General features: G+C 39.1%; 2 protein-coding genes across 30 annotated transcripts in view; one reads left to right on the plus strand and one right to left on the minus strand.

Annotated features, from left to right (window-relative positions):
• The window catches only part of SNX25 (sorting nexin 25), a 113,096-nt gene extending 100,934 nt beyond the window's left edge, over positions 1–12,162 (minus strand). For both annotated transcript variants that reach the window (XM_081521742.1, XM_081521734.1), the window contains exon 1: positions 12,026–12,162. The gene's annotated coding sequence lies outside the window, so the exon portion shown is untranslated. The remainder of the gene's footprint in view (positions 1–12,025) is intronic.
• CFAP97 (cilia and flagella associated protein 97) lies at positions 1–25,730 on the plus strand. Of its 28 annotated transcripts, none has more exons than XM_081521757.1 (7): positions 1–154; positions 634–789; positions 5,444–5,569; positions 6,809–7,862; positions 15,991–16,259; positions 21,256–21,406; positions 22,526–25,730. In XM_081521757.1, exons 4-7 carry the CDS (start codon positions 6,827–6,829, stop codon positions 22,654–22,656), a joined length of 1,587 nt encoding a protein of 528 aa, XP_081377883.1. In that variant the 5' UTR covers positions 1–154; positions 634–789; positions 5,444–5,569; positions 6,809–6,826; the 3' UTR covers positions 22,657–25,730. The 28 variants fall into 28 exon arrangements, with proteins under 28 accessions (XP_081377883.1, XP_081377881.1, XP_081377891.1 ...); XM_081521755.1 differs by having other exon boundaries at positions 1–150; XM_081521765.1 differs by having other exon boundaries at positions 1–150; positions 22,529–25,730.
• Positions 25,731–26,345: the final 615 nt, after the last annotated feature.

Consider the following 26,345-nt stretch of genomic DNA (forward strand, 5'->3'; position numbering starts at 1 on the left):
AGGCGCGGGGCCGGGACGCCGGCGGCGCGAGGAGGCTGCGGCTGCGGCGCCGGGTGAGCTGCGCGCGGGCCGCCCTTCCTCCGCGCCCCCCGCCCCGCGTTCGGGATCCGTTTCCCCTCTCCGGGGCGCAGGCCGCGGCGAGCGCACAGGGTCGGTATGCGGAAGGCGGACCGGCCGGGCCGCCCCGCCCTCCCCTCCCCCCCAGCCCTCCGGGCCCCGCCGCCTCTGCGGCCCGGGCAGCCCGTTGGCAGGCGGGTGTGACCCACACGGAGGCGTCCGGGGCCGGCGCGATCGCAGGGCCAGCGCCCCTCGTCGGCCGCGCTGGGAGGGCCGGGCCTGACCTCGGGGCGCGTTCGCGGGTGGCGTGGGGGTCGGGGTCAGCCGTGAATTAAGATGTGATCGTCCCCCCGCCTCCGGGAGATCCTGGCTCAGGTCTCCCCCGCCCACCTCCGCGGAACTGGACCCTGAACCCCGAGGAGGGAGGGGAATGTCAGTTATCCGCTACCTCTTGGAGTCCAGAGGGGGTCGTGTCAGGAACCTCAGATCCTGGAAGACAGGTGTTTCGTTTGGGCAGAGATTTTCGGGTATCCAATAGGTACCTTCTTTGGACCAAATCATATGTCTTAACTACAGAAACGTCATGTCCCAGTATCTAAAATGACGGTTAAAAATGCTGGATTCCTCTTTGTATGTTTTCCTGATGTAAGGCGAGGGCGTTGGTATTTGTATTGCTGGTTCTGCAAGGGCTCTACGAATCATGGGTGTCTCAATGACTCCTGGGCAGCTTTGGTAAGTACTTGTCCTCACTGAGTACCAGCAGGGTTATTGCAGCCTGATGAACTGTCATTTGATTTTTACGCTTTCCCAATATGTTGTAAAGAGAAACTTTACTATCTTATTAAGCCCATATTTTTATTACTCTTTAATGTAAATTGAATCTCACTAACTGAAGTTAAGATTATCAAAAGGCCTGCTTTAGTGGTTGGGACAGTTGGATATTTTTTCCGCTCCTTAAGTCACCTGAATGTTTCAGTTCGGTCTCCCAGTCTGTCCGTCTCTTTGTGACCCCGACTGCAGCATGCCAGGCTTCCCTGTCCATCACCAACTCCCCGAGCTTACTCAAACTCATGTCCATGGAGTTGCTGATGCCATCCAACCATCTCATCCTCTGTTGTCCCCTTCTCCTGCCTTCAGTCTTTCCCAGCATCAGAGTCTTTTCTAATGAGTCAGTTCTTCGCATCAGGGGGCCAAAGGATTGGAGTTTCAGCTTCAGCATCAGTCCTTCCAATGAATATTCAGGACTGATTTCCTTTAGGATGGACTGATTGGATCTCCTTGCAGTCCAAGGGACTCTCAAAAGTCTTTTCCAACTCCACAGTTCAAAAGCATCAATGTTTTGGCACTCAGCTTTCTTTATAGTCCAACTCTCACATCCATACATGACTGCTGGAAAAACCTGAACGTTTAGGTCCTTACAATAACCCACCTGAACGTTTAGGTCCTTACAATAACCCATCTGTTGGATGTTAGGAACCTAAATCTAAACCTGAAAAGTCTCCTAAACACTCATCTCTGCACCCCTTCTCATGAACTGTGACCATTTAGGGAGACAGGTGCTTACAATTGTTGGGGACTATAGGAACCTTGCGGAGAAGGCAATGGCACCCCACTCCAGTACTCTTGCCTGGTGAATCCCAGGGATGGAGGAGCCTGGTAGGCTACAGTCCATGGGGTCACTAAGAGTCGGACACGACTGAGCGACTTCACTTTCACTTTTCCCTTTCATGCATTGGAGAAGGAAATGGCAACCCACTCCAGTGTTCTTGCCTGGAGAATTCCAGGGATGGAGGAGCCTGGTGGGCTGCTGTCTATGGGATCGCACAGAGTCGGACACGACTGAAGCGACTTAGCAGCAGCATAGGAACCTTGTGGGGTTTTCCTGATGGCTCAAATGATAAAGAATCGACCTGCAATGCAGGAGACCTGAGTTCAATCCTTGGGTTGGGAAGATCCCCTGGAGAAGGGAATGTCTACCCACTCCAGTATTCTTGCCTGGAGAATTCATGGACAGAGGAGCCTGACAGACTTCCGTCTGTGGGATCGCAAAGAGTCGGACACGACTGAGTGACTTTCACACTCACAGGGATCTTGTAAATGCAGATAAGGGGATAGTTGCTTCTAGTGTGTGGGGTAGGAAGGGAATGAAGGACAGCTATGGAAAACTATCCAGGAAAAAAACTCAGGTGAAAGAGGTGATTTTTTCTGCTTACATAGCTGGCTGTGCTCAGTCGTGTCCAACTTTGCAACCCCATGGACTGTAGCCTACCAGGCTCCTCTCTCCGTGGAATTTTCCAGACAAAAATACTGGAGCAGGTTGCCATTTCCTCCTCCCAAGGGGATCTTCCCAATCCAGGGATTGAACCCATGCCTCCAGTGTCCCTTGCATTGGCAAGTGGATTCTTTACTACTGCGCCACCTGGAAAGCCCTACATAGCTGGCTCAATCTTAAATCTCCTAACTCCAAACTCCTTCATCAGATAAACATTCTTTGAATATCTAGTATTTGTCAAGTCTGACTTTAGGCACTAGGATATAAAGATGAGCAAGTTACCAGGAGTTCCCAGTCTGGTAAGAAGACAGGGAAGGTGGGAAACAGCTATGAAAAATGGATTTCAAAGAAGTATCTGTAGTCATTTGGCTTAGGGATAGACTTTGGGATTTAGACCTAGCTCCTGTTAGGGTTGGGAAAGGTCATATCCTCCAGACACACAAATTCCCTCTGCAGCACCCCAGCAATTAACCATCCAGTCTTTGCTTCAACAATATCTAGTGACTTGTGGCTAGATGACTTATGGCTCATAATCCTTGAAAGGAGCTCATTCCATTTTTGAGCAATTCTAATGTTAAACTCAGAACAGCTTTCTTATGCATTCTATTGACGCAAGTTCTGCCTCTGGAGCTGCAAATAATAGCTCTCAAGTCTGTTTCATATCACTACTCTTCAGGTATCTGAACACACCCTTTCCCTTAGTTATTTCTTTTATTTCTGTGAGCCCTTGGTCGGTAAACCATTAATCATAACTCAGGTTCTAGACTTTTTGCCGTAGCACTCAAAGCTAAGTGCTTCATCCAAAAGGTGGTTTGACCAAGCAAAATATGATGCAAGTTGTATGTTGCTACCCCAGGTTTGTCACTCTCCTTGCCAGAAATACCTGGGAAACTCATTATTGTATTTGGAAAGGTGGTTTGATCACAAGCTTAGTTTGGGATAGTCACAAGTCAGTTCAAAGTTCTGAATTCTTATTACCTAGGTTAACACTTAAATTTACCTAAGGCTACTGGTTTATTCAGTTTGTGATGCCAGTGAGATTTGTTCCAGATTATTTTGTTAGAGGAAAACTGCTGCACGGCAAATATATCCAGCAAAATGTGTGGCAAACACTAGCATGTGTATCTAATTTTCACTGGGCTGGTCATCGTTTTTTGCAAAGAACTGTTTCTAAAGCCGTATTGCTAAACAACTCCCATTTTCTCTTAAAACTCTCTACCATGGGAGGGATTATTTTACTATCTTGGCCCCTGTTTACTGTCAAATAAATCATAGATATCACAACAATGTGTCTTAAAGTTCAAAGAAGGACGGTCTCAGTTTTTTTTCTTTCCATAAGGCTAGGACCATATTTCTAAAGCAGAGTAGAACAGTGGTTAGTCACGTGATCCTCAAAGCTGCCCGCTTTAGAATCCACACTTAACTAGCTGTGTGGCTTCAGGCAAGTTCCCGCTTACCAGAGAGTGACAAAATATCTTAAAAGCTGTTGTCAAGAGTCAGTGAGTTAGTACTTCTTATGCACTTAGAACAATCAACCCTGACTATTCATTAGAAGGACTGATGCTGAAGCCCCAATACTTTGGCCACCTGATGTGAAGAGACTCATTGGAACAGATGAGGGCAGGAGGAGAAGGGGACGACAGAGGATGAGATGGTGGGATGGCATCACCGACTCAACGCACATGAGTTTAAGCAAACTCCAGGAAATAGTAAAGGACAGGGAAGCCTGGTGTGCTACAGTCCATGGGGTCACAAAGAGTTGGATGTGACTTAGCGACTGAACAACAACAACATATAAGTACTCAATGTGTTTTAACTATTAGTAGAATGGAGAAGGCAATGGCACCCCACTCCACTACTCTTGCCTGGAAAATCCCGTGGATGGAGGAGCCTGGTAGGCTTCAGTCCATGGGGTCACGAAGAGTTGGACACAGCTTAGCGACTTCACTTTCACTTTTCACTTTCATGCATTGGAGAAGGAAATGGCAACCCACTCCAGTATTCTTGCCTGGAGAATCCCAGGGACGGCAGAGCCTGGTGGGCTGCCATCTGTGGGGTCGCACAGAGTCGGACACGACTGAAGCGACTCAGCAGCAGCAGCAGCAGTAGTAGAATAACAACACTAATACAAATGAGACTTAGGTTAGTAATTTTATTTCCTGAAAAATGTAAGCAAGTTTTGCAGAGGGACGGAAGTTGGAATAATTTGGATGATTTGTTTTTTAAAAAGATTTGTGTTTTAAACTGGCTAAGAAAATTTGCTCTGGGCTGTGCTATGAAACTCTTTGATTTTAGAATTTGAAGAAACTTATTAAAATTTTTTTAATCCTTAAAGGCATTCTTAATCGTGGGGAAAAAAACAGCTACCACAGCTCTTTTATTACTTGATGTTTTAAAGTGTGAATTATCTTACAAAAAAGTATATTTCGATGCATGATACAGGGTGTTCGAGGCTGGTGCACCAGGATAACCCAGAGGGATGGCATGGGGAGGGAGGTGGGAAGGGGGTTCTGGAAGGGGAAAACATGCACACCCATGGTGGATTCATGTCAATGTATGGCAAAACAAATACAATATTGTAAAGTTAAAAAATAGATAAACTAATTTAAAATAAAAACAACAAAAAAGTATAGCTTTGGGGAGAATTTAATGACTATTAATAAGCACTGTCCATCATGCAGTAGCTTATTTGATTTGCTGTTTTTCTTTTTGAACTCAGGTGGGCAGAATTAGATTTATAACGATCGGTCATACCTTTTTATATTTGTGATGACCCATGATCACAGAAAACCAGTTCTTAATTCTTCTCCTTTGTCCGCTTTTCCAGCTTCATTCCTCCTCCCTCCCTTAATAGGCTCATACTCCTAGATAGTTAATGCATGTCCTCCCAGGCCAGGCTCGTAGAATTTTATGTGTATATTTGTCCTCTTGAAAAGTTTAGTGTTGTTTTGTGTGTGTGTGGGTATGTGTGTTAAGTTTTTCATGATTATATTGTCATTCATTTAATTCCGCTCTCTTGGTAAACATGATTTTTGTGGATCTCAGCTCATCATTTTTGCCTGATACACAGTATATGATACACAACATTTCTCTTCTCTGTTCTCCTCCAACTAGGCGTTGAGTTTTTCCCTCAGTCAGCACTGTTGCAGACAGGGCTGTGATGCACCTTCTTGTCCACGTGCCCGGGACACACAACTGAGAAGCAGCAGCACCAAGTTTTGAGCCTGAGTATCTGACCCAGTTAGTTCTTTCTCCCTGTCATCACTTCCTTGCTTAGTTTGTTACATGAACATTATCACAATAACAATAATGGAAATATTAAAAATGCAGTGGGATTGTTGATTTTTCAACTCTTCATTTTTTGTCCAAATGTCTAAATTGTATAATTAGTCCAGTATAGATAACAATTTTGTATTAATGCATTTTTCATGCTGATAATAGCACCAACATCAGGGGGCCACAAAGGGTCCGTTGGTAAATATTTTAGGCTGTGTGGGCCCTGTGGTATCTGTCACAGCTACTTAATTCTGCAGATGCAGTGGGAAAGCTGTCAGAGACAGTTCTTCAACCTGTGACTGGGGCTGTGTCCCAATAAAACTATATTTACAAAACAAGTGGTGGGCCAGATTTAGCCCATTCACAGTAGTTTCCTGACCTGTGATTTAAATAACGATTTTAATGGGCTCAAAATATTCCTCTATTCAAGTTTTTTTTTTTCAGTATTTAAAGTAATGCTGTAATTGCACATTCATAGCCGCTAACCATCAAGGAAATGATCTCTCCCTTAAGACTGAACCTCAGAAAAGTGGAGAAGGGAATGACTGGCTTTAAGACTGTGAGCCTGAAGCTGTGACCTGTGACTATCACGTGGGTTAAGCAAAAACGCTGTCATCTATGGATGCCACACAAAGGGGCAACAAAAGTCTAAGAACTTAAGAGCAATAGCTGAGACTGTTGCTAATGCCTTAGATTTTGATCACATCTCTCACCTTTTAAACTGAGTCTGATTGAAAACTGCAGGCTCCAAATGGAGTCCTGACTGCTGGGCCATCCTACCAAACTGGGGCTTTCATAACTAACCTTGAAGGTTCAGCCTCCCCCAAAAACGTGAGTCTTTAACCCACCAGTTTTCCCAGAATGATGTCTGTTTGGGCTGGCTTAGCATTCTAAACTCTAGCTGTACTTAATTTATGGAAGTCAGTTTTTCCTTGGCGTTCACCTACATATCCACGTTTGTAATGTGCTTGCCTTGATGATCTCTTGTTATTGTTCAGATCATTGGTATAACTTGTTATTACCCCTGTAGCCCCTGTTAACATTTCACTGAGTTACTGTTTTTATGGTAGATTTTTTTCTTTTTCATATTTCTCTTTATATATTACCCAGAGTTCTCAGTTTGGGAAAATTTGCAATTACTGTATAAAAATAAAAAGAGTAATTTGGAAATTAGTCTGATGGTTACATTTTCCTCCTTCTCAGATATACTTTTTTGCCGGCATGGATCGGTTTGACGATATATCAGAAGGTGAAGTGGACCATTCTTTCTTTGACAGTGACTTTGAAGAAGCAAAGAAATGTGACAGTAGCTCAGTGTTTGACAAGCAAGATGATGACGCCAAAGAGAGAATAGACAAAGATATGGAACATGTAAACTTGAAACTCGGACTACAAAGAAAGGAAGATGATCTTACTGAGAGGGGAACTGAGAGCAATGAGGCAACTCCTCCAGAGGAATGCCCTGTAGAAGATGATAATGCACAAGCTGGAAGTTCTTTGTCCTCGGCCACTTCTTCAAGGTCAAAATTGTGTGATGCTAGAGTAGAACATAAAATACGCTTGCCCACTCCAAAAAGCCTTCCCCAAACGGTAAAAGACGGTGAGCACGGCTACTATACAGATGGAGAGGAAAGCAGTGATGATGAGAAAAAGCATCATGTCAGGTCCAAGTCAGCTCAGCTGCCGAATAACTTCAAGAAAAGCCTAAGTAAAAAGTATTCCAGAAGCAGTTCCTCTTCCTCTTTGTCCCTCTCATCTTCAAGTTCCGATACAGGCTGTTCAGATAGCGGATCTGATGTCGGCCTGTCTGATTCATCTCCATCACTGAAGAAGTGTCTCCCTGGCGCCACCCACTTGTCACCCAAACTGAAATATAAACCGGGAGAAAAAGCACCAGGAGCCCACGCTTCAGGTACGAAACCCAAGGTTGGTGATGACACCGAAGAATCGGAAGACACTGTGACGGATGTCTCTCCTTTATCGACCCCGGACATCAGCCCGATACAGTCTTTCGAACTGGGTGCCTCAAGCGACCGAAAAATGAGAGTTAAAAGGCAAGAAAATGTGAGGCAAGAAGTATACGAAAATGCTGAGGATTTGAAAAATAACTTGAAACCTTTGAAATCAGCCAAAAAAGGGAAAGAAAAACATGAACCCAGTCTCACCTCAAAGTCAACAGCATTGGATTCCAGTTTAGACCACAGATATAAACAAAAAATCTTACATGACACAATGGACCTGAATCATCTTTTAAAAGGTAATTTTAAACACTGTGTTTGGAATTTATTTATTTTTTAAATCACTACATCTGGAGATAAGGGCTTTGTTTATTTTATAATTTATTTTTGGTGGCTTCTCTAGTTGCGGCAAGGCGAGGCTACCCTCTAGTTGGGGTGCACAGGCTTCTTATTTTCGTGGCTTCTCGTTGCAGGGCACAGGTTCTAGGGGCATGGGCTTCAGTAGTTGCAGCACATAGGCTCAGTAGTTGTGCTATATGGGCTTAGTTACTCCATGGCATGTGGAATCCACCCAGACCAGGGATCGAAACCCTGTCCCCTGTATTGGCAGCTGGAGTCTTATCCACCTTATTCCACACAGGGAAGTCCTGTGTATTGAATTTAAAAATATTAAACCTAATATTATATTGAGCTTAAATATTAAATGCTATGAATTTGCCTTGATTTTTCTAGTAGGTGTGTTTTATTGTTTGAGATCATGGATATATTATTATAATTTAACCAAATTATTTCATTTAAAGATATCTGGAATATCATTATTTATATTACTGCAAAACTGATCAACTGTGACTAGAAGCTACTTCACAGTGATTCTTAGAAACTCAAAATGCCTGGACACCAGATAAAATAAATACAAGAAGGGGAGCCAGATGTTTTCCTACGTTTGATGGAGACACGGGTGTAAGATATATTTCACTTTCTTTGAGAAAGAAAGCAAGAGCACCAAGTGTAAGGGAAGGTGACAGGAATGCTGGCAGATTAAGAGAATTCAGAGTAAACTGTAGGAGACAATTCAGATTTTAAGTTAAAGGCTAGAGAGAATTCCTGGATAATAATTACCAAGTTGATGAAATAGCATGATTCAAGTTTTAGTTACTTTTAAGATAGAAGGATTTAAGAATTAAGATAATCCTGACTGCTGTATTTCTGTCTCAACTTATTTATACCCATTATTTAGTTTGAAAGGAACAATATATTCCAGGTGAAGTAAAAGCAACCTCAAACTTCATCTTTGACTAGTTAATATAAAACTAAAAATATTGAGCTTGCAGGTTAGGTTTTAGGGCAATTGAAGTTGTAAAGCTGTAAAGTTTTTAAGTTGTAAATAGGACTCTCTTGTCTTCATTTGTTTGAAATGTTAGTTGAAAGAATAGATCTTCAGCTACATAATTTACATATGATGGTGATAGAAGGGCATAAACAAATCCCTTATTTAGTCAAATGAGTCTCATAGATTGATAGAATGTATTTTGGAGCAACTTACACTTGTGAATGTCCCCTCTTTTATAGGTTTTCTTTGATTGTTACTCATTGATTGTTTAATTATTTAAAATATCAATAGTATAAGGAAGAATACTCAGAAAGTAAAGTCTTGAAAAAGATATGCCAGGCTGGTAAGGAAGAGAAAATGAAAGTATCAATCTTGTTAGTACACAAAGTAGAATTCAAAATCAGATTCTTGGCATTGCCTATTACCATCTAGTGTCTAAGTCTCTACTCAGCATGCCTTTCCTGATAAACACTCATTCAGTCTCTTAAAACTTTTAAGACTGAGTTTTCTATTCTTGCCCGTTTGCTTCTTCCCCTAACAACTGGAATGATCTTTAAAAAAGTAGATCAGACCTACTAGTTTCCTTCTTAACTCTTCAGTGGGCTTACTCTTAGGTTAAAAATAAATACCAAATTTATTACCATAGGCTAACAGACTTTATATCAGTGACTCTTCATCCCAGGAAGTACGTGAGCATCTCTTGGAGAACTACTCAAATTGTTAAACCAAACTATTAAATACTGATGCTTGGGCTCTGCCGTGGAGAGCCTGGTGTCCTTGTCTGATATGCAGGTAGAGTTGATGAACCATGGCTCACCATCATGTGTTTACTGCCCTCATCTCCTCTTCCTCACATTATCTCTCAGTCCAGTCACAGCACTTCCTTACTGCTCATAGAATGTTAATACTTTGCACTCGTGGGGTATTTGCACTTGAGGTTGGCCTCTCTCTCTGTAGAGGCTACTTCAGTCTGTTGCTCGGCCCTCAGCTTATCCATCAGCTTCTTGGAAATACTCTTCTGAACATTCTGTGCAGAAGTTTCACACCCACCCTGCCTCATGGTCACAAAAGCCTGTTTCCTTTCAGGGGACTCTGGAGTTAGGGTAAGCAACATGAGGGCAGGATCTTATTCCTTGCTGGAATCCCCGCATTAGACACTATTTGTTACCTAAAGGACTGTGGGACATTTCTGTCCACAGCCCTAATGGTCAGGAAGTATGCGTCTTAAGTTTCACTGAAATTGGATTTTGTAACAGTTACCCACTAGTCTTAGGTTTGCCATCTGAAATACATACGGTAAGTCTTTGCCTCCTGCTTCTGCCTTATAATCTTATCCTGTTTTGACTGGAAAACAGAGCTAAAATGTGGCTCAGTCTCTAGGCACGTGGACTAGAGCTTTATTCAATCTCCTGCTCCCTGGGGATCCCTGATCCCAGGACCTGCCCATATGGTACGCAGTGCTCAGGGCTACTACAGGCCCAGGAGCAAACTGGCATTTTGCCTCTTGATGCATCTGTTATTTGAGTCAATAATATAACCCACCAAAGATTCTTTATAGCAGTAGAGTGTGTTTTAAATACTAATTATGGTGATCAATCTATGCATATAGTGTTTCTTGAGGTTTCTCAAATTATTATTCCTGGTGAATTTGCCCAGTGAAGCTTTCAGATCCAAGAATGTTTTTGTTTTTGTTTTTTTCTTTTTCCCCATAGAGCTAAGCCATGGACGTGTGAGAGGTGATGTGTGCATGAGACACAGAGCTGTGTCGCTCTGGCTGGCTTCTGTTAAGGCAGGCAGTAAAAGATTGCAGAAATGTTCAACTCTGCTTCTCTTCTCACTAACTTTTTACTTTTATAAAAATGTGATATTTACATGCTGCTGCTGCTGCTGCTGCTAAGTCGCTTCAGTCGTGTCCAACTCTTCACGACCCCATGGATTGCAGCCTACCAGGCTCCTCCGTCCATGGGATTTTCCAGGCAAGAGTACTGGAGTGGGCTGCCATTGCCTTCTCCCGTGATATTTACATAGCATTGGTTTATTATTTTCAGACAAATTAACAGATATCTTTCAATTTTTTACCATTAATTTCTAACATGGTAAATATTTATAGATATAACCCATATAAACATTATTTGGGGTCCTCAGTAAACTTTTTTGGTGTGAGGTCTGTTTAAGAACTTCTGTTCCTGAAGAATGGATTTAGTCTATTAGAAAAAAAATAAATTAGCATAGTCAGTCTTCCAAAAGGGGGGAAAATGGGGGAAAAGAACAAAAAAAGAGCATTTTTTTGAAGATATAACATTGTGAGAAGAGATCAAACAATATAAGTGAATTGTTTTGACTTATCAGAAGGTATTATCAGAGGGGATAAATTTTTTTAATCAAATCCAACCTGCAAAGATATTTAAAATATCAATAGTATAGGAAGAATGAAAATAAAGGCTTGAAAAAGTTATGCCAGGCAGGTAACAAGGAGAAAATAGAAAAATCAATCTTATTAGTATACAAAATAGAATTTGAGATGTGAAAATCATTTAAAGGGACAAAGAAGAGTGTTTTACATGAACAAACTGACCAAGTACACTAAAAAGATTTAACAGCCATTGATTTGAAGTGTTTGATAAAAGTGAAACAGAGCTAGATGATGAAATTGATAACGCCGTAATCACTGTGGAAGATTGGTAGATGTTACACACACACAAAAAGTATGAGCTACCCATTTACAGGCTGCACTTGGCCCATGGTTATTTATTTATTTTTTTTGTCTACTACATAATATATTTTTTTAAAGTGACGAGATACCAGTTTCTATTGCTACATAACAAATTACCCCAATACTTAGAGTCATAGTCGCTCAGTCGTGTCCAACTCTTTGCGATCTCATGGACTAATGTAGCCCACCAGGCTCCTCTGTCCATGAAATTCTCGAGGCAAGAACAGTGGAGTGGGTAGCCATTTCCTTTTCCAGGGGATCCTCCTGACCCAGGGATCGAACCCCGGTCTCCCACTTTGGAGGCAGATTCTTTACCATCTGAGCCACCAGGGAAGCCCCTTAGGGTATAGAGAGAGACTCAAAGGTGGGGGTGACTTGATGGGTGGGGCCTGAAATCATCTGAGTGCTGGTGTACTCACACATCAAGTGTCTGGGCTTGGGGTGACTTGGAGACCAGGACTGCTGAGCAGAGGGCTTGTGTGTGGCCTTTCCCTGGGGTCTGGCTACTTCACGTACTGCAGCCTCAGTGCAGATGGTTCAGAGCCCCAAAGACAGTGTTCCAGGAAACAAGGCACAAACCTCATCACCTTTTATGACCTAGCATCGGAAGCCACATGGCATCATTTCTTCCATGTTCTATTGGTTATAAACCTTCCCAGATTTAAGAGCAGGGGCATAGACCCTCCTTCTTAATGGGAGGAGTGTCAAATAATACAGACACTCTGCAAAACTTCTTCAGCCCACCCTCTAGCCATACATTGATTTACATTCCTCCCAAGTGCAAAACTATGTTCCCCCTTTTCAAAGATTCTTCCTACCTGGTGATCCAGAGTTAAATCAAGTCCCAAGGGCAGCTGTGGCTCCTTGGGTGTGGTTCCTCAATTATAGCGCTAGTACTTTGAGAATCTTCTGCCAGGAGAGACTAGGAAGCCAAAGTAGTAATAATTTTGAACCCCAAAAGTCCTAACTCTGATATTCTTTATAAATTCTGCTTGAAAACTGACCAATTCCTTTTTTAGTTCATTTGGTTTCTATCCTGTCTTCTTATGGTGGTAAAATAAACCATTGATACTTTAAAGATTCTGCCTAGAGATCTGCTTAGCAAAATCCACCAATGGCAGGAGATATGTTTTCCATTTTCCTTGTTGTCATACCCAACAGTGTTGCTAAAATTCTGCCACTTGATCATCTTCACCAACAGTCTCCTCCAACCCTTTCTAGCTCTACTTACAATCTGGTCTCAAAGCTAGTGCTCTAGATGTTGGGTTTTTGTTGCAGTAGTACCCAACTCCTGGAACTCTGTTTTGTGTGTTAGTTACTATTGCTCTGATGACAGATCACAATCGTAGATGGGTAAAGTGGCAGCCTCGGATGACCTGAAGGGATGACCTGGGATCACAGCTCCCACGCCGCACACAGCCCCTCTGTGTGGTTTTGATGTCCTCATGGGGTAGTCGGCCTCACAGCCTCAGGGCAGCCAGACACAGGGTGGCCCAGGGCCCCAAGCACAAGGATTCCAGAGACAAGGGGGTCGGGGGTGGCCTGCATCTGTCTCTATTTTTGCCCAGCCTGGGGTTGTATCGTGTTGGTCCATGCCATCACAGATCTGCCCAGATGCAAAGGAAGGAGACCGGAAGAATGTCTCAGAAGTTCTCATCTGACAAGATGTTCATAAAGAAGATAAAGAAACTTAGTAAATTTAGTTATTCCTTGAATCATCACCTCTCAGTTATAAGAGTTGGGATTAAAAAAAAAAAAACCTTTGAAACATCATTTTAAAAAGCAAATGTCATTGGTTTTTTTTTAATTGGGATCGGGAATATGCCTATAGGGTGGATTTTTTTTAAAGAAAAACTAACATTATGTAGATAAGGACATAATTTGGCTTGGGATAAATTTTCCATTGATAGTATTCACATGAAAGTTTTAAATGCTGTCTGTATCACAGTTTAGGTGCAGGTTAAATTGGTACTTCTAGTAAATGGTGTTAGTGAGTCAAGAAGTGGCTCTAGTGATAATGGACATATTGAAATACTGTAAAGAGTTTGAGCAAAATTGTTTCATTAAAGAAAATTAGGGAAAAGCAGTATTTCTTAAATGTGTTATTTAAATAATGTACATATTTTTATTAATATATTTTTATCCCTGAAATTTTATTCAAATTAACATTTTTTAGATCTTAATTGGAAAGACAGTGAATCTATGAGGCTGCCTTATACTAAAGCGTATAGTAGCCACTTTAGAAAAATGTGCTAGTGATACCTGGCATCAGTATGTAAGCACTCAACATATACTTTTCCCATCAAGGGGGGTTAGAATGCTGTTTCGTTTTGTTTTTTTAAATGAATTAGTTTGAAATTCTTCCTTTATTTTATTTTTAGCTGTTGCCTTATTTTACTTTTAAAAGCTTTTTGTAAATGACATTAGGAAAATAGCTTACTTTCAATTCCCTCTAGAATTTAATTTTAAAGGGTAAATTAATCTAGAAACCTTATTCAATTCTACAAAATGGTTATTTCTTGGAAGCAAGATAATTCAATTATATATAGTCCATATATATGTCTTTCTAAATGTGTTCCTATTCAGGTTTCGTCATTAGTTTGGTGTGGTTTTCAACAAATTACCAGCCATTAATTTCCTAATTTTTCCTATCAGGAAGTCACTGTTAATAATTTTTTTTTAAGTTTCCTTAATCTCCGATTGTCTTTGGTTTAAGCGTTGAGATGTAGATTTACAGTTTTGTGACCTTGCTCAAAGGATTTAACTTTTCTGCACCAGTCACATTTTTAAATGGGGTTAAAAATGCTTTAACAGCATAAAATCCTAAGCAAGTAAAAGAGTGTACATAAAGGTGATGGTGGTGGTTGTTCAGTCGCTAAGTGTGGCTGACTCTTTACAGCCCCGTGGACTGCAGCACGCCAGGCTTCTCCGACCTTCACTGTCTCCCGGGGTTTGCTCGAATTCATTCCGTTGAGTCCATGATGCTATCTTAACTATCTCATGCTCTGTCGTCCTCTTCTCCTTTTGCCTTCAGTCTTTCCCAGCATCAGGGTCTTTTGCAATGAGGAGGGAATGGCAAACAGCACCAGTATTCTTGCCATGAGAACCCCATGAACATAAAGGTACTCTGATATAATGAAAGCAAATAATGGGGGACTTCCAGTGGCTAAGACTCCACACTTCCAGTGCAGGGGGCCTGGGTTCAATCCCTGGTCAGGGAACTAGATCCTGTACGCCTCAGCTAAGACCCAGTGTAGCCAAATAAATGATTAATTTAAAACAAATAATGGTTACTTTAAAAAGATATTGTTAAAACAAATGTACCATACTGTTAATCTGATATACTACACTCATTTTTAGCAGAAACTTAAGGTGAAACAAGCTTAATATGTTTAGAAATTTCTGATAACTGTTCAGTAATAATTGTGACTTGCTAAAACTTGTTCTAATAATATGAAATATTGAGGATTTATCATGTTGATAAAAATTTCATTTGATAATCATAGTATACAAAATAATTTTCTTGGTTAAAAGCTCCTTTTATATAATGTATTCATTTGGCTTACGTCTAGTCAGGAATAAAAGTTTGACTTTTATAGTAGAAGTATTTGTTACAATGACAATATCAAGACCATAAATCTTGTATAGTAAAATGCTTTTCAGGTTAAGTTTCAGAATATTCTTGATTTGCTTTTGCCATTTTCTGGCCATTGTTTGCATTGCTGAGAACATTTTATTTTTTGAATTACGTGTGTGGGCATGCTCAGTCGTTCAAGTGTATCCAGTTCTTTGCTGCCCCATAGACTGTAGCCGGCCAGGTTTCTCTGTCCACGTGATTTTCCAGGCAAGAAGACTGGAGTGGGTTGCCATTTCCTACTCCAGGGGATTTTCCCGACCCAGGGTTCAAACCCACATCTCCTGCATTACAGATGGATTCTTGTGTACCACTTGGGATGCCTTTCTGACTAATAAAAACCATCACAACTGAGTATTGTGTCAATGCAATCCACCAGAGGTTTCTAACTTTAAAGCTTCCTTTAGGAGAACATACAATGAACATGACAAAAGCATTTTCCATAAATTATACCTGCAGTCTACAACCAGTGCCTTGTACATTTCTTATTAAAAATATTTTCATGGTTTTGTGTATAGCATTTATTCCCAAAGAACTCAATGAGCATAAACCTCTAAACTGTCTCTGAATTTTTTTTCTACCCAGTTGTAGTCTGAATGTCGTTGAAATTATTCCATACATCCCTTATCATGAGTTAATGTAGTTTCCGTTTATAAAAGTTAAAGCATATACCATTATGCCATCATATTGCTATTTATTTAGCCATTTTTTCTTTTTTTGTTCACTTTTTTTTGTTGTTCACTTCTGTAGCTTTTCTGCAATTAGATAAAAAGGGACCACAAAAACATCACTTTGATCAGCCTTCAATAGCACCTAGGAAAAACTACTCTTTCACAAGGGAAGAAGTGAGACAAATTGATCGGGAGAATCAGAGACTTTTGAAAGAACTGTCGAGACAGGCTGAGAAACCAGGAAGCAAGAGTGTGATTCCAAGAAGATCGACTGGTCCTCCCCCTAGGTTGTATCATAGTGCTCTCAACAGACAGAGGGAACAACAAAGGATTGAAAGAGAAAATTTGGTAAGTGACTGAAACATTTTAGTCATCAAATAAAGTGCATTTGTACTGATTTGTAAGCCCAACTTTCAGCAAACCCAATACAGCCAAATTTTCTAAATGATATAAAAGTAGGAATAGGTTTGTATGGCATAAAATATAGGATGAGCCATGAGCCTGGAAAGTAACAATATGTGCTTTTTTTATCCAGGAAACTATATTTTAAGGGGGTATTAAATGAAAATACTGCAAGGTCTCTTATTTATTTGACTAGATCTGTTAAATTACTATAGCAATATAGGAAATGGTGTCCAAGGATTAGATACATAGATCTTCTGCGAAGTACTCAGTCACTAGCTAAATCTATTTTACTTCATTTTATCCTCAAAAGCTAAAATAATTTATATATCATTTATTTTAAATAATACACACACTCTCAGAGAGCTCAGATTTGGTGCCCTGCTGCTTGAATGCATGAGACATTGATTATTAAAAATCATACAGTAATAGTCCTTTGATATCCTAAGAAATATATATATGGAAACTGTTGAAAATCTTCACATTAAAAACTACTATTCATAGCATATCATTTTCTTTATAAAATGCAATTCATAATTGCTGATATTTACAGAGCTCTTTAATGCTGGGCATTGTTCCAGGTATCTTCTAAATATTAGCTTATTGAATCCAGACAATAATTGTTTCAGGAACGTACTTTATTTTTATCCACATCTTACAGGTGGAATAATTAAGACCTAAAAGGGTTAAATAATTAACCCATGGACAAGGAGCTGCTAAGCAAGTGACTGAGCCAAGATTTTAAATCCAGGTAGCATCTTCAACTAGTTAGACTCTTAATGAACACATACATTCAGAGTTAAAATAAGTGATAAAGCTGTTTTTAAAATTACTAGAACAGTTCCCCCAATTCACCCTTATTATGTTTCATCATCAGTACAGTTCTACTTGACCTGAATTTGCAAGAGTAACTCTTATGAATTTATTACCATCACTAACACCAAGAGGTGGTGAATTAGGGTAGTATATTTGCAAAAAATAGTAAAATATTGGTCAAGAGAGTTACCCTGAATATGGCAGGGAGTAGATTATAGCAGAACAAGTTGAGATGAGGTTGGTGGGTAGCGAACTACATGGTAACTTTCTACGCATCACTCTAACAAGTTCAGGATTCATTTACATTTTATGAAAACGGTTAAACAGCTAGAGCACGTGGTAGAATCATATCCAGGTTTCCTCGCTTTGGGATTACTTTTTAGCATCTTTTTTGAGGTATAATTTACATGCCATACCCATTTAAAATATACAGTTCAGTGGGTTCCGATAAATTATGTGATTCATTTTTTTAAGTTATAGTAATAGATAAAAAGTAACAAAATTTGCCATTTTAACTTTTTAAAATTTTCAGTGTCGTCTTTATATTATTTTGATATGTTCATACCGCTATGTTTATTTTTAATTTACTCCTGGCGGTGCTATGTCTTGTTGCTGCACACGGGCTTTCTCTAGTTGCAGGGAGCAGGGGCTCCTCTCTCGTTGTGGTGCTTGGGCCTTTCATTGTGGCAGCTTCTCTCGTTGCAGAGCATACGGGCACAGAGGCTCATTAGCTGTGGCTCATGGGCCATAGAGCGTGCAGGCTTCAGTCGTCGTGGCGCACAAGCCCAGTTGCCCCATGGCCCGTGAAATCCTCCTGGACCAGGGAACGGACCTATGTCCTCTGCATTGGCAGGCAGGATTCTTATCCATGCGCCAGCAGGGAAGTTCATCGTTTTAACTGCTTTGAGTGATTGGTTCAGTGACATTAATTACATTCACAATGCTGTGAATTGTGAATAAATACTACTTATTTCCAAAACCTTTTTGATCATTCCATACAGAAACACTGTGCCAAACAATAACTCTCTGTTCTCCCTTCCCCTCAGCCCCTGGTAACCTCTAATCTACCTTCTGTCTCTATTTGTCTATTCTAGATATTTCATATTAGTAGAATAATAGACTATTTGGTCATTTTGTCTCTGGCTCATTTCACTCCATAATGTTTTCAAGGTCCATCCATGTTTTAGCCTGTATCAGAACTTCATTCCTTTTTGTGGTTGAATAATATTCCACTCAACCACATGCCACATTTTGATTCCCCATCCATTGATGGACACTTGGGTTGTTCGCACATTTTGGCTATTGTGAATAATGCTGCACTGAACACTGACTATAGGTATCTCTCCAGGTCCCAGCTTTCAGTTCCTTTAGGTGTGTACCTAAGAGTGGAATGACTGGGTCATATAGTAATTCTATATTTATTGTTTTGAGGAACTTGGGTTTACTTTTGAAAAGTTGAAGCCATTAATGTCTAGGGACTATTCTAGATACAAACAAGATGAAAACTGGTAAGCAGCTTTTGTTTACAGCTTCTGTTATACCCCATATCAATTGTACATCACAGCTATTTTAATAAGAAGTGGAAAATTACCACTTTTTTTCTTTTTACTTTGTTACTTAGTAATTTGTATATGTGAGCAATATTTTTTTCCATTTCATAGTAGGATCTCATTTGTTATTCTCGAGAACAGTAGAACATAAAGTGAACCACATGTATAATTTAAATTTTCCTAACAGTTACATTAGAAATGTCAAAGAAACAGGTGAAATTATTCTGCTATAATATTTATCTGACTAAATAAAAAATATTACACTTTAACATGTAATGAATATAAAAAATTGTTGAGAGATATTTTAACGTTTTTTGATACTAAGTCTCTGAAGTCTGTTGTATATTTTATACTTAGAGCATATCTCAATTTGAACTAGCCACATTTTAACTGTTCTGTAACAATATGTGGCTTATGGCCTTGGACAGTGCAGCTCTGGATCAAAAGCTTAATTCACGAGAAGTAGAAAAAATAGCTTAAAGCTAAATGGTGGGAAATAAGCATAATTTATTATAAAAATTATTATGTTATTGTAAGGAATAGTAATTGTCCAGATTTATGCTGAACTCTTCTTTATTAAGCAAATATGGTGATTGCAGCCATGAAATTAAAAGACGCTTAGTCCTTGGAAGGAAGGTTATGACCAACCCAGATAGCATATTTAAAAGCAGAGACATTACTTTGCCAACAAAGGTCCGTCCAGTCAAGGCTATGGTTTTTCCAGTGGTCATGTATGGATGTGAGAGTTGGACTATAAAGAAAGTGGAACACTGAAGAATTGATGCTTTTGAACTGTGGTGTTGAAGAAGACTCTTGAGAGTCCCTTGGACTGCAAGGAGATCCAACCAGTCCATCCTAAAGGAGATCAGTCCTGGGTGTTCATTGGAAGGACTGATGTTGAAGCTGAAACTCCAATACTTTGGCCACCTCATGCGAAGAGTTGACTCATTGGAAAAGACCCTGATGCTGGGAAGGATTGGGGGCAGGAGGAGAAGGGGGCAACAGATGATGAGATGGCTGGATGGCATCACCGACTCAATGGACACGGGTTTGGGTAGACTCTGGGAGTTAGTGATGGACAGGGAGGCCTGGTGTGCTGCGATTCATGGGGTCGCAAAGAGTCAGACACGACTGAGCGACTGAACTGAACTGAACTGAAGCAAAATAAAACTAATTCTATATATTATAACATTTTTTTCTTGGCTGGTCCTTTGCATTTATTCTTCATAATAGCTGATTATTTTTTCTTTATAAAATTTTTTAAATTTTTGTTGGAATTGTGTTGAATTTACATTTTAATTGCAGAGTGTTGGGCACTCTTAAAATACTACCTTTCAATCTAGAAATATGGTATGTCCTTCTGTTTACTCAAGCCTTCTTAACACTCAACCTTAGTAAGGTTTTGTAGTTTACTTTAAAACTATATTTTTTATGTTATTGCCATGAAATTTTTCATTTTGTTTTCTAATTGGTTATTTTTGTAAACTATCAGCTTTTGTGTATTCATTGTATAACCAGCCACCTACCAAACCCTTATATAGAGCCACATTGGCTCAAATAGTTCTTCATTGTGAGATGATACACTTTTTACCCTGTTTGCCGGATTGTTTGTAGTGAAAACACACATGCACGGGTGCACACGTGCACACACACAATGCTTTTGTGTCCAATGTACTGCACAACCAGGGTCCATTACTTTGTAATTTTCATGATTCATAATCCTTCATTTGCTCCATCTCCAATGATAGAGACCAGTTCACATGGCTCACAGGCATGATGACTAAAGCAATTCTGTCCCAGTTCCCTAGCATCATCTCCTTAGCAATCCAGAGGCTGCAAGCCTCCAGGCAAAAGGAGTGGTGCTGTGCAGAACAGGTGAAGAGGACAGCCCTCTCCAGTAGAGGGCGTACTTGCTACATATAGACCCAACTGTATTAGAACTTTGTTACTTCAAAAGGGGACAATTTTTTTAATTCATAAAATTTGGAACTGTTCTTGTTAAACCATGTTTCCATATATTCATTTGGAGACAATATGAATTCTATTTTTAAGAAAAATTGCAAGAATAATCTTAGCAGAAGGAGAAGGGAAGAGGTCAGTGAGAGTACTTTATAGTTTCCTATAGTAGTTGATAGTTTCACTTTACTTGCTGAAAGAAATGACATTTTTTCATGCTCTTAAATGTGTATATGTCAGTTCCTCTGTAAGCATATGTTCACGGTCATTTCTAGGGTTGAACACTGGGCCCTTAGCATTATTACTCCCATAATGGCATTTCTATGAGAAAATAAGGTTTAACGTATTTCAACTTACAGCATCTTTTCTAAGGTTGTAACCTGACAAAGAAGAGAGCTGTGCCTACAATCGGTTGTTAAAATCATAGTGGTTTAGGTTAGCTATAGGACAGGTAGAAACTTTTAGATTTTCCACATTATTATTGAAATATTTTTTCCGCAGTGACTTGAAGTCTTTTCTACTTTTTTTTTGTGAATTTCAGGTTCTAAAAAGTGTTTGCCTTTTTAAAAACTATTGCTATTTATCTAACGTTAGCTTTTAAATTGTTCATTTAAATGAAGGCTTTTCTGAAAAGGCTTGAAGCTGTGAAGCCAACAGTTGGCATGAAACGCTCAGAACAGCTGATGGACTATTACCGCAACATGGGTTATCTCAGCTCATCCCCAATCTCCAGACGAGTGAGGTCCACTCTCAGCCAGTACAGCTCACTAAGTAAGCACATGCACAAGTACTTTGTACTTGTTTGTACCCTTTTCCTTTTTAAAAGTATATGACTTAGGTTCTTATGATAGAGTTTTAAAATGCTAACTTCTAGAATGCAGTCTGTTGCATTTCCCTGGCATGCCTTGTTTTGTGTTAGTTCATTTGACTTCAGGCTTCATTTTTTACAGCGTATAATGGCAACATAGGAAGGAAACCAGTTAATTTTCAGTTAAATAACTGAAAATATCAATAGTCTCTTAGGCAGTGGAGGAGAGATTTTAATTTCAGTGTGTTTGTTAAAGGAAGAAATGAACAGATAGACTGTTGAAAAGTTGCTGAAGCAGTCTCTTGAGCTGGTGAAGAATTTTCAGTAGTATCTTCCGGCCCTAATGCGTGCTTCTTCTTTTTCACTGGTAACTAAGAAAAGAATTAGCCATCTGTAGTCCTCAGATTAATCCCTCTTAATGCTCAGTATATGATCCATTACACACCCAGAGAACACAGGTGGGAGTGACCACTGAGTGTTGGAGTGTACAACACACGGAAAGGCCATACCGTTTTCCCTACAGAAGTCTGTGCTGTTATTTCATGTATATGTTCTAAGCTGTAAAGTCTGTAAAAGCTACTCCTAACAGAAGGTTGGAACAACTTGTAGTCTTAAACACTCAGATAACTAGTTTAATTCCATTCATTCATCCTCCACACATCACTTCCTTGGTAGAGTTAGTGACTAAGAGAGGGTCTTATTCCAATAACTCACAGTTAATATCATGCCTTGAATGTGCTAAATTATTTGTTGAATAAATATATAAATGGTTATACATAGAGAGTTTATTTTTCCCACTTGAATCCTTTGAGAGGCTTTTAAAAACACTTATTCCCACCCCGAATCTATTGCATCAAAATGCCCTTGTATAGAGTTTGGTTATGTTTGTTATTTTAAGTTCCACAAGGAATTCTGAAGCACATTCCTGGTTGAGAATAGAATTAGACTATTAAAAACACATGCGAGATAGAGAAGACAGTTTTATTTTAATCTGGGCTTCAGATTAGGAAAGGAAGTATATCAGATGATGATTTATGTATTTAGTTAGTTCAGATAATTTCTTGCTTTTTGTCTATTTTCAGAAGGAGCTTCCAGGACATCCAGTGCTACCAGTGGCCTCAGTTGTAAGAGTGAGCGATCTGCTTTTGACACAACTGGTGGTGGCCTGTTGCTAAGACCTAAGCCCCCGAATGTCCGTACAGCTTGGTTATAAAAACTCTTCTTACTTTAAACATTGTTCATCCAATTCTTAGCTGAAGTGCTTTTGTATAATGCTGTCATTCTCTATGTAGACATCTAAATATTGGTTTAAGCAATTTAAGGTGTACAAACAGTGACTTGTATTGTAATTCGATGCAAAATTGTTTTCAAAAAGACAACTTAATGTAAAAATCAGTGTTTCCTTTGAGGAGGTGTTTATATGAGACACGTATATATTTCATAGAGAAATGGTAGTATACCTGTGTCTTTTCTCAACATAGAAATTGGTCCAACTGTCGGACTGATGAAGCAGTTGTGATAGCATCTGGCACATTGGACCAAAATGTTAGCTATATAGTTCTCATTTAATATGTTGTTGTTTTGTTTTCATTTTCTGTGAGTTTTACACAGTGAGCGTAGCTCCTGACTGACTTGGTTTTCTATTTGCTTCAGAACTTGGGTGCTGTGACTTATAACTTGATTGTAAGATAGTTATTATGAAACTAATCTTGAAATTTGTTCTCACTGGTGGCGCTGATTTAGATTTGAGGAGAAGACAGCAGCTTGCACTAGGGCAGTCCTCGTGATTCACCAGAGGTGCCTCCTGCCTCTATAGGAGTGTGCACTGAGTTAGATCTTATAAATTTTATCAACCATTCCAGACCATTTCAAATTGTGAGTCTTAGAAAGCTCAATTTAGAAGCTCCTCTTTTGTGTTTTTCAGGGGAAGTAGGTAAGGATTCTGAGAAGTTAGGTTTCTTTAGAGCTCCTGCATTGTGAATAGTTTGTCCAAGGACCAGATCCTCATAAGCAAAAGCAAGTATTTGTTGAATTAGCAAACGAGCACCCCCAGCTTGAGGAACCAGGAAGCAGATCCCAAGTTGTGTCAGGACAGTGTTTTAAGGGGTGTTGTTAATGGGTTGTGCTGTATTCAGCGTTTATTGTTTTAAGTGAGAGGAAATGTAATAAACAAATGCATTGTTCTCACCCCTTTAGAAGTTCCAGCTAGTGTTTTTAAGGGCTGACAAAGAAAACTAAAAATATGAATGATAAAGGAGAAAAAAATCCTGTTATTTGTTGAGGCTACTTTATAAATGTCAGCCAATTTTTTTGGTTTTGTTTTGGGCTTTTGTATTGAATCCTGGAAGTACCATTTTTGCCAGTTTCACTTTCAAAGACCTTTTGAAATTAGTGATGTGTGAGTAGGGTGTAATATAGTTGACTCTTGAAATCAGAATATTTTTTCTGTCAATCTGTAGGCTCTTGTACAACAAAGTATATCTCGGTCATGTTGCTTCTGCTGTTCTAGTTATCACTGTTTTCATTACTGGCCTTTTCTGTATACCTTAAAATGTATTGCTAAGTTTCTATATTAAATGCCAAATCTGTCCTTTTTTTTTTTTTTTTTTTTAGTGTGAATTTTTGATCTGTAAACACAGTAAGATTTGTTTTTTGTTTTTCTGGGTTGCTCAAGCTCAGTAGCGTGTACACCAAACTTAACTTTTCTTAAAGACCTTCAGCGGTAAGCCAAACTGCATTTTGCTAAACATCAGTTCAGAATGTCCTGGTCTTAGTTTGTATTGATAGATTTTGTTTCCTGTAGGGCTTGAGAAGGGTTGGGAGAATGGGGTTAAAAAATTCATGGGAAAACAACCTGACCATGAGATTTTTCTGCTGCTTTCTTTGAGTTATAATGTTCATTTGTTGTTATTTGATATTCTGGTGTATAGGTTTTTACATCACTTAGTGCTTTACTTTATAAACTTTAGCTGTACTAAACCAAGGTTTTGTTTTTTAACTTATTGCACTTTTCGATGTTTGTGTAACAACAACCTGTCTTTAAGGAGAGATAAGATAACGCTGAATTTAAAATTCAGCATTTGAATATATTCCCAGTAGTGAGTAAGTTAGCCAATTTTTTTTATATTGGTTTTTAAGTTGTTAGGGGGAAAAAGAAACCTTTTATGTAATAGCATTAGTCTCTGAATACATTTTATATAGTCTTTGCTGCCATATGTCATTTGCCATATGGTACAATTTTAATTTTATAGATAAAAGCTGTACTTTTTTTTTTGATCTTTAAAAAAATTTTTTTCTCTGTACTTTGATTTTAGATACTAAATTAACGCCTTCAGTTTTTACTACTTAGGCAGGGGAGTTTTGTCTAAGTATTACTGATAACAGGGATTCAGCTTGAAGCAAAAGTCAGAAAGAATAATACTCATCTTTTCAAAGAGAAATTTACAACTGTTGTCATGATTAGTTTACATTGATAAGTATAAGTAGAGGGATAGGAGTTGAAAAATGTGATATTATCCGATGTAAGTCAAGATGCCTTTTAAGTTGTTACGATTTAAGGGGTATTTTTATGAAGAAATCAGAAGTATATTATTTTCATTTTCAAGAACATAAAAAATGTGAAGGACTGTCTAGCACTACTTTATATTTGGTTCACCTGTACCTAAGATATATATTTTGAAGATTTATGTGTGCAACTAGCAATGATACTCATCCAAGGTCAACAATTACTAGGCAAGGTTCTTATTGAGAGTTACTTCCGTATCTGTTAAATGTTATACTGGTATTGCATCCTTCTTAATAAGATCCTATGAAAATTTTTGAATTATTGAATTTATTTCCTAAGGATAGCAATTCTCTCATACTTCCTCTACTTCCTTTTTTTTTCAGTCTCTGTAAAAAGCTGCTTTCTTAGCTACTACTCCAAATAAAAGTTTTCTCATTTTCTTGTAAATGTAGTGTAATATAGTTGTTTTCAGCCCATTAACCCAAATGTCCAAAATGGATATCTAGATAACTTTAAAAAGAGGTCACTGGGATGGATATGTGTGTGTACTTCCATCTTCAAATTCAAACACTGCACACTATGAAAAGTATTATGACCAATGTAAAGTTGAGGACACAAGTTTAAGTTGCTCGACTATTTTAATAATTAAATTCATAAAATGTTTAATATCTTAAATGCCAAAGTTGGAACCTATATAAATGACTGTAAACCATCCAAGAAAATGTGCTTAATGCTCATGACTACTTTATGTGTATGAATAAAGATAGTAAGAAACTTAAAAATCAACATGCCTTTTTAATTTCCCAGTCTACTATAATGTCTTTTAGTCATGAAGAACTCATCCTTGGCACAGTGAAGAAAAAAAGAAAAGAATCAAAGATAACTGAGTTTTGATCCTATATCCGTCTCTCAAATGCACTGTCTTCTTGTTCCCATTGTAAAAATTAGAAAAATAACTTTTACATGCCTCCACGACTAAGCATTAGTGAGAATGAAATTGGAAAGAGGATATTAATTATTTATCTCTTTGGAAGTATGATGTTTATGTAGGAAAGTGCTTAAAATTAATTCTTGATCATCTCTTTAAACCACATCATAATTGTTATGTTGCTACAATGTTGTTGTTCAGTTGATAAGTCGTGTCCGACCCTTGGTGACCCCAAGGCTCGCCTGTCGCCTGTCCTGCACTATCTCCTGGAGTTTGCTCAAATTTTTGTCCCATTGAGTTTGTGATGCTATCTAACCATCTCATTCTCTGCTGCCCCCTTTTCCTTTTGCCTTCAGTCTTTCCCAGCATCAAGGTCTTTTCCAGTGAGTGGGCTCTGTATCAGGTGGCCAAAGTATTGGAGCTTCAGCAGCAGTCCTTCCAATGAATATACAGGGTTGATTTCCTTTAG

This window comes from Giraffa tippelskirchi, chromosome 8 (assembly GCF_054371585.1).
Source record: "Giraffa tippelskirchi isolate mGirTip1 chromosome 8, T2T-mGirTip1v1.2.pri, whole genome shotgun sequence".
Lineage (NCBI taxonomy): Eukaryota > Metazoa > Chordata > Mammalia > Artiodactyla > Giraffidae > Giraffa > Giraffa tippelskirchi.

Bases quoted from the DNA above. Each gene is read 5' to 3' on its own strand.
- CFAP97 (XM_081521749.1), top strand. From the start codon at position 658: ATGACGGTTAAAAATGCTGGATTCCTCTTTGTATGTTTTCCTGATGTA. The intron at 7,863-15,990 runs GTAATTTTAAAC...TCACTTCTGTAG, and splicing joins CCTGAATCATCTTTTAAAAG to CTTTTCTGCAATTAGATAAA. The intron at 16,260-21,255 runs GTAAGTGACTGA...ATTTAAATGAAG, and splicing joins GGATTGAAAGAGAAAATTTG to GCTTTTCTGAAAAGGCTTGA.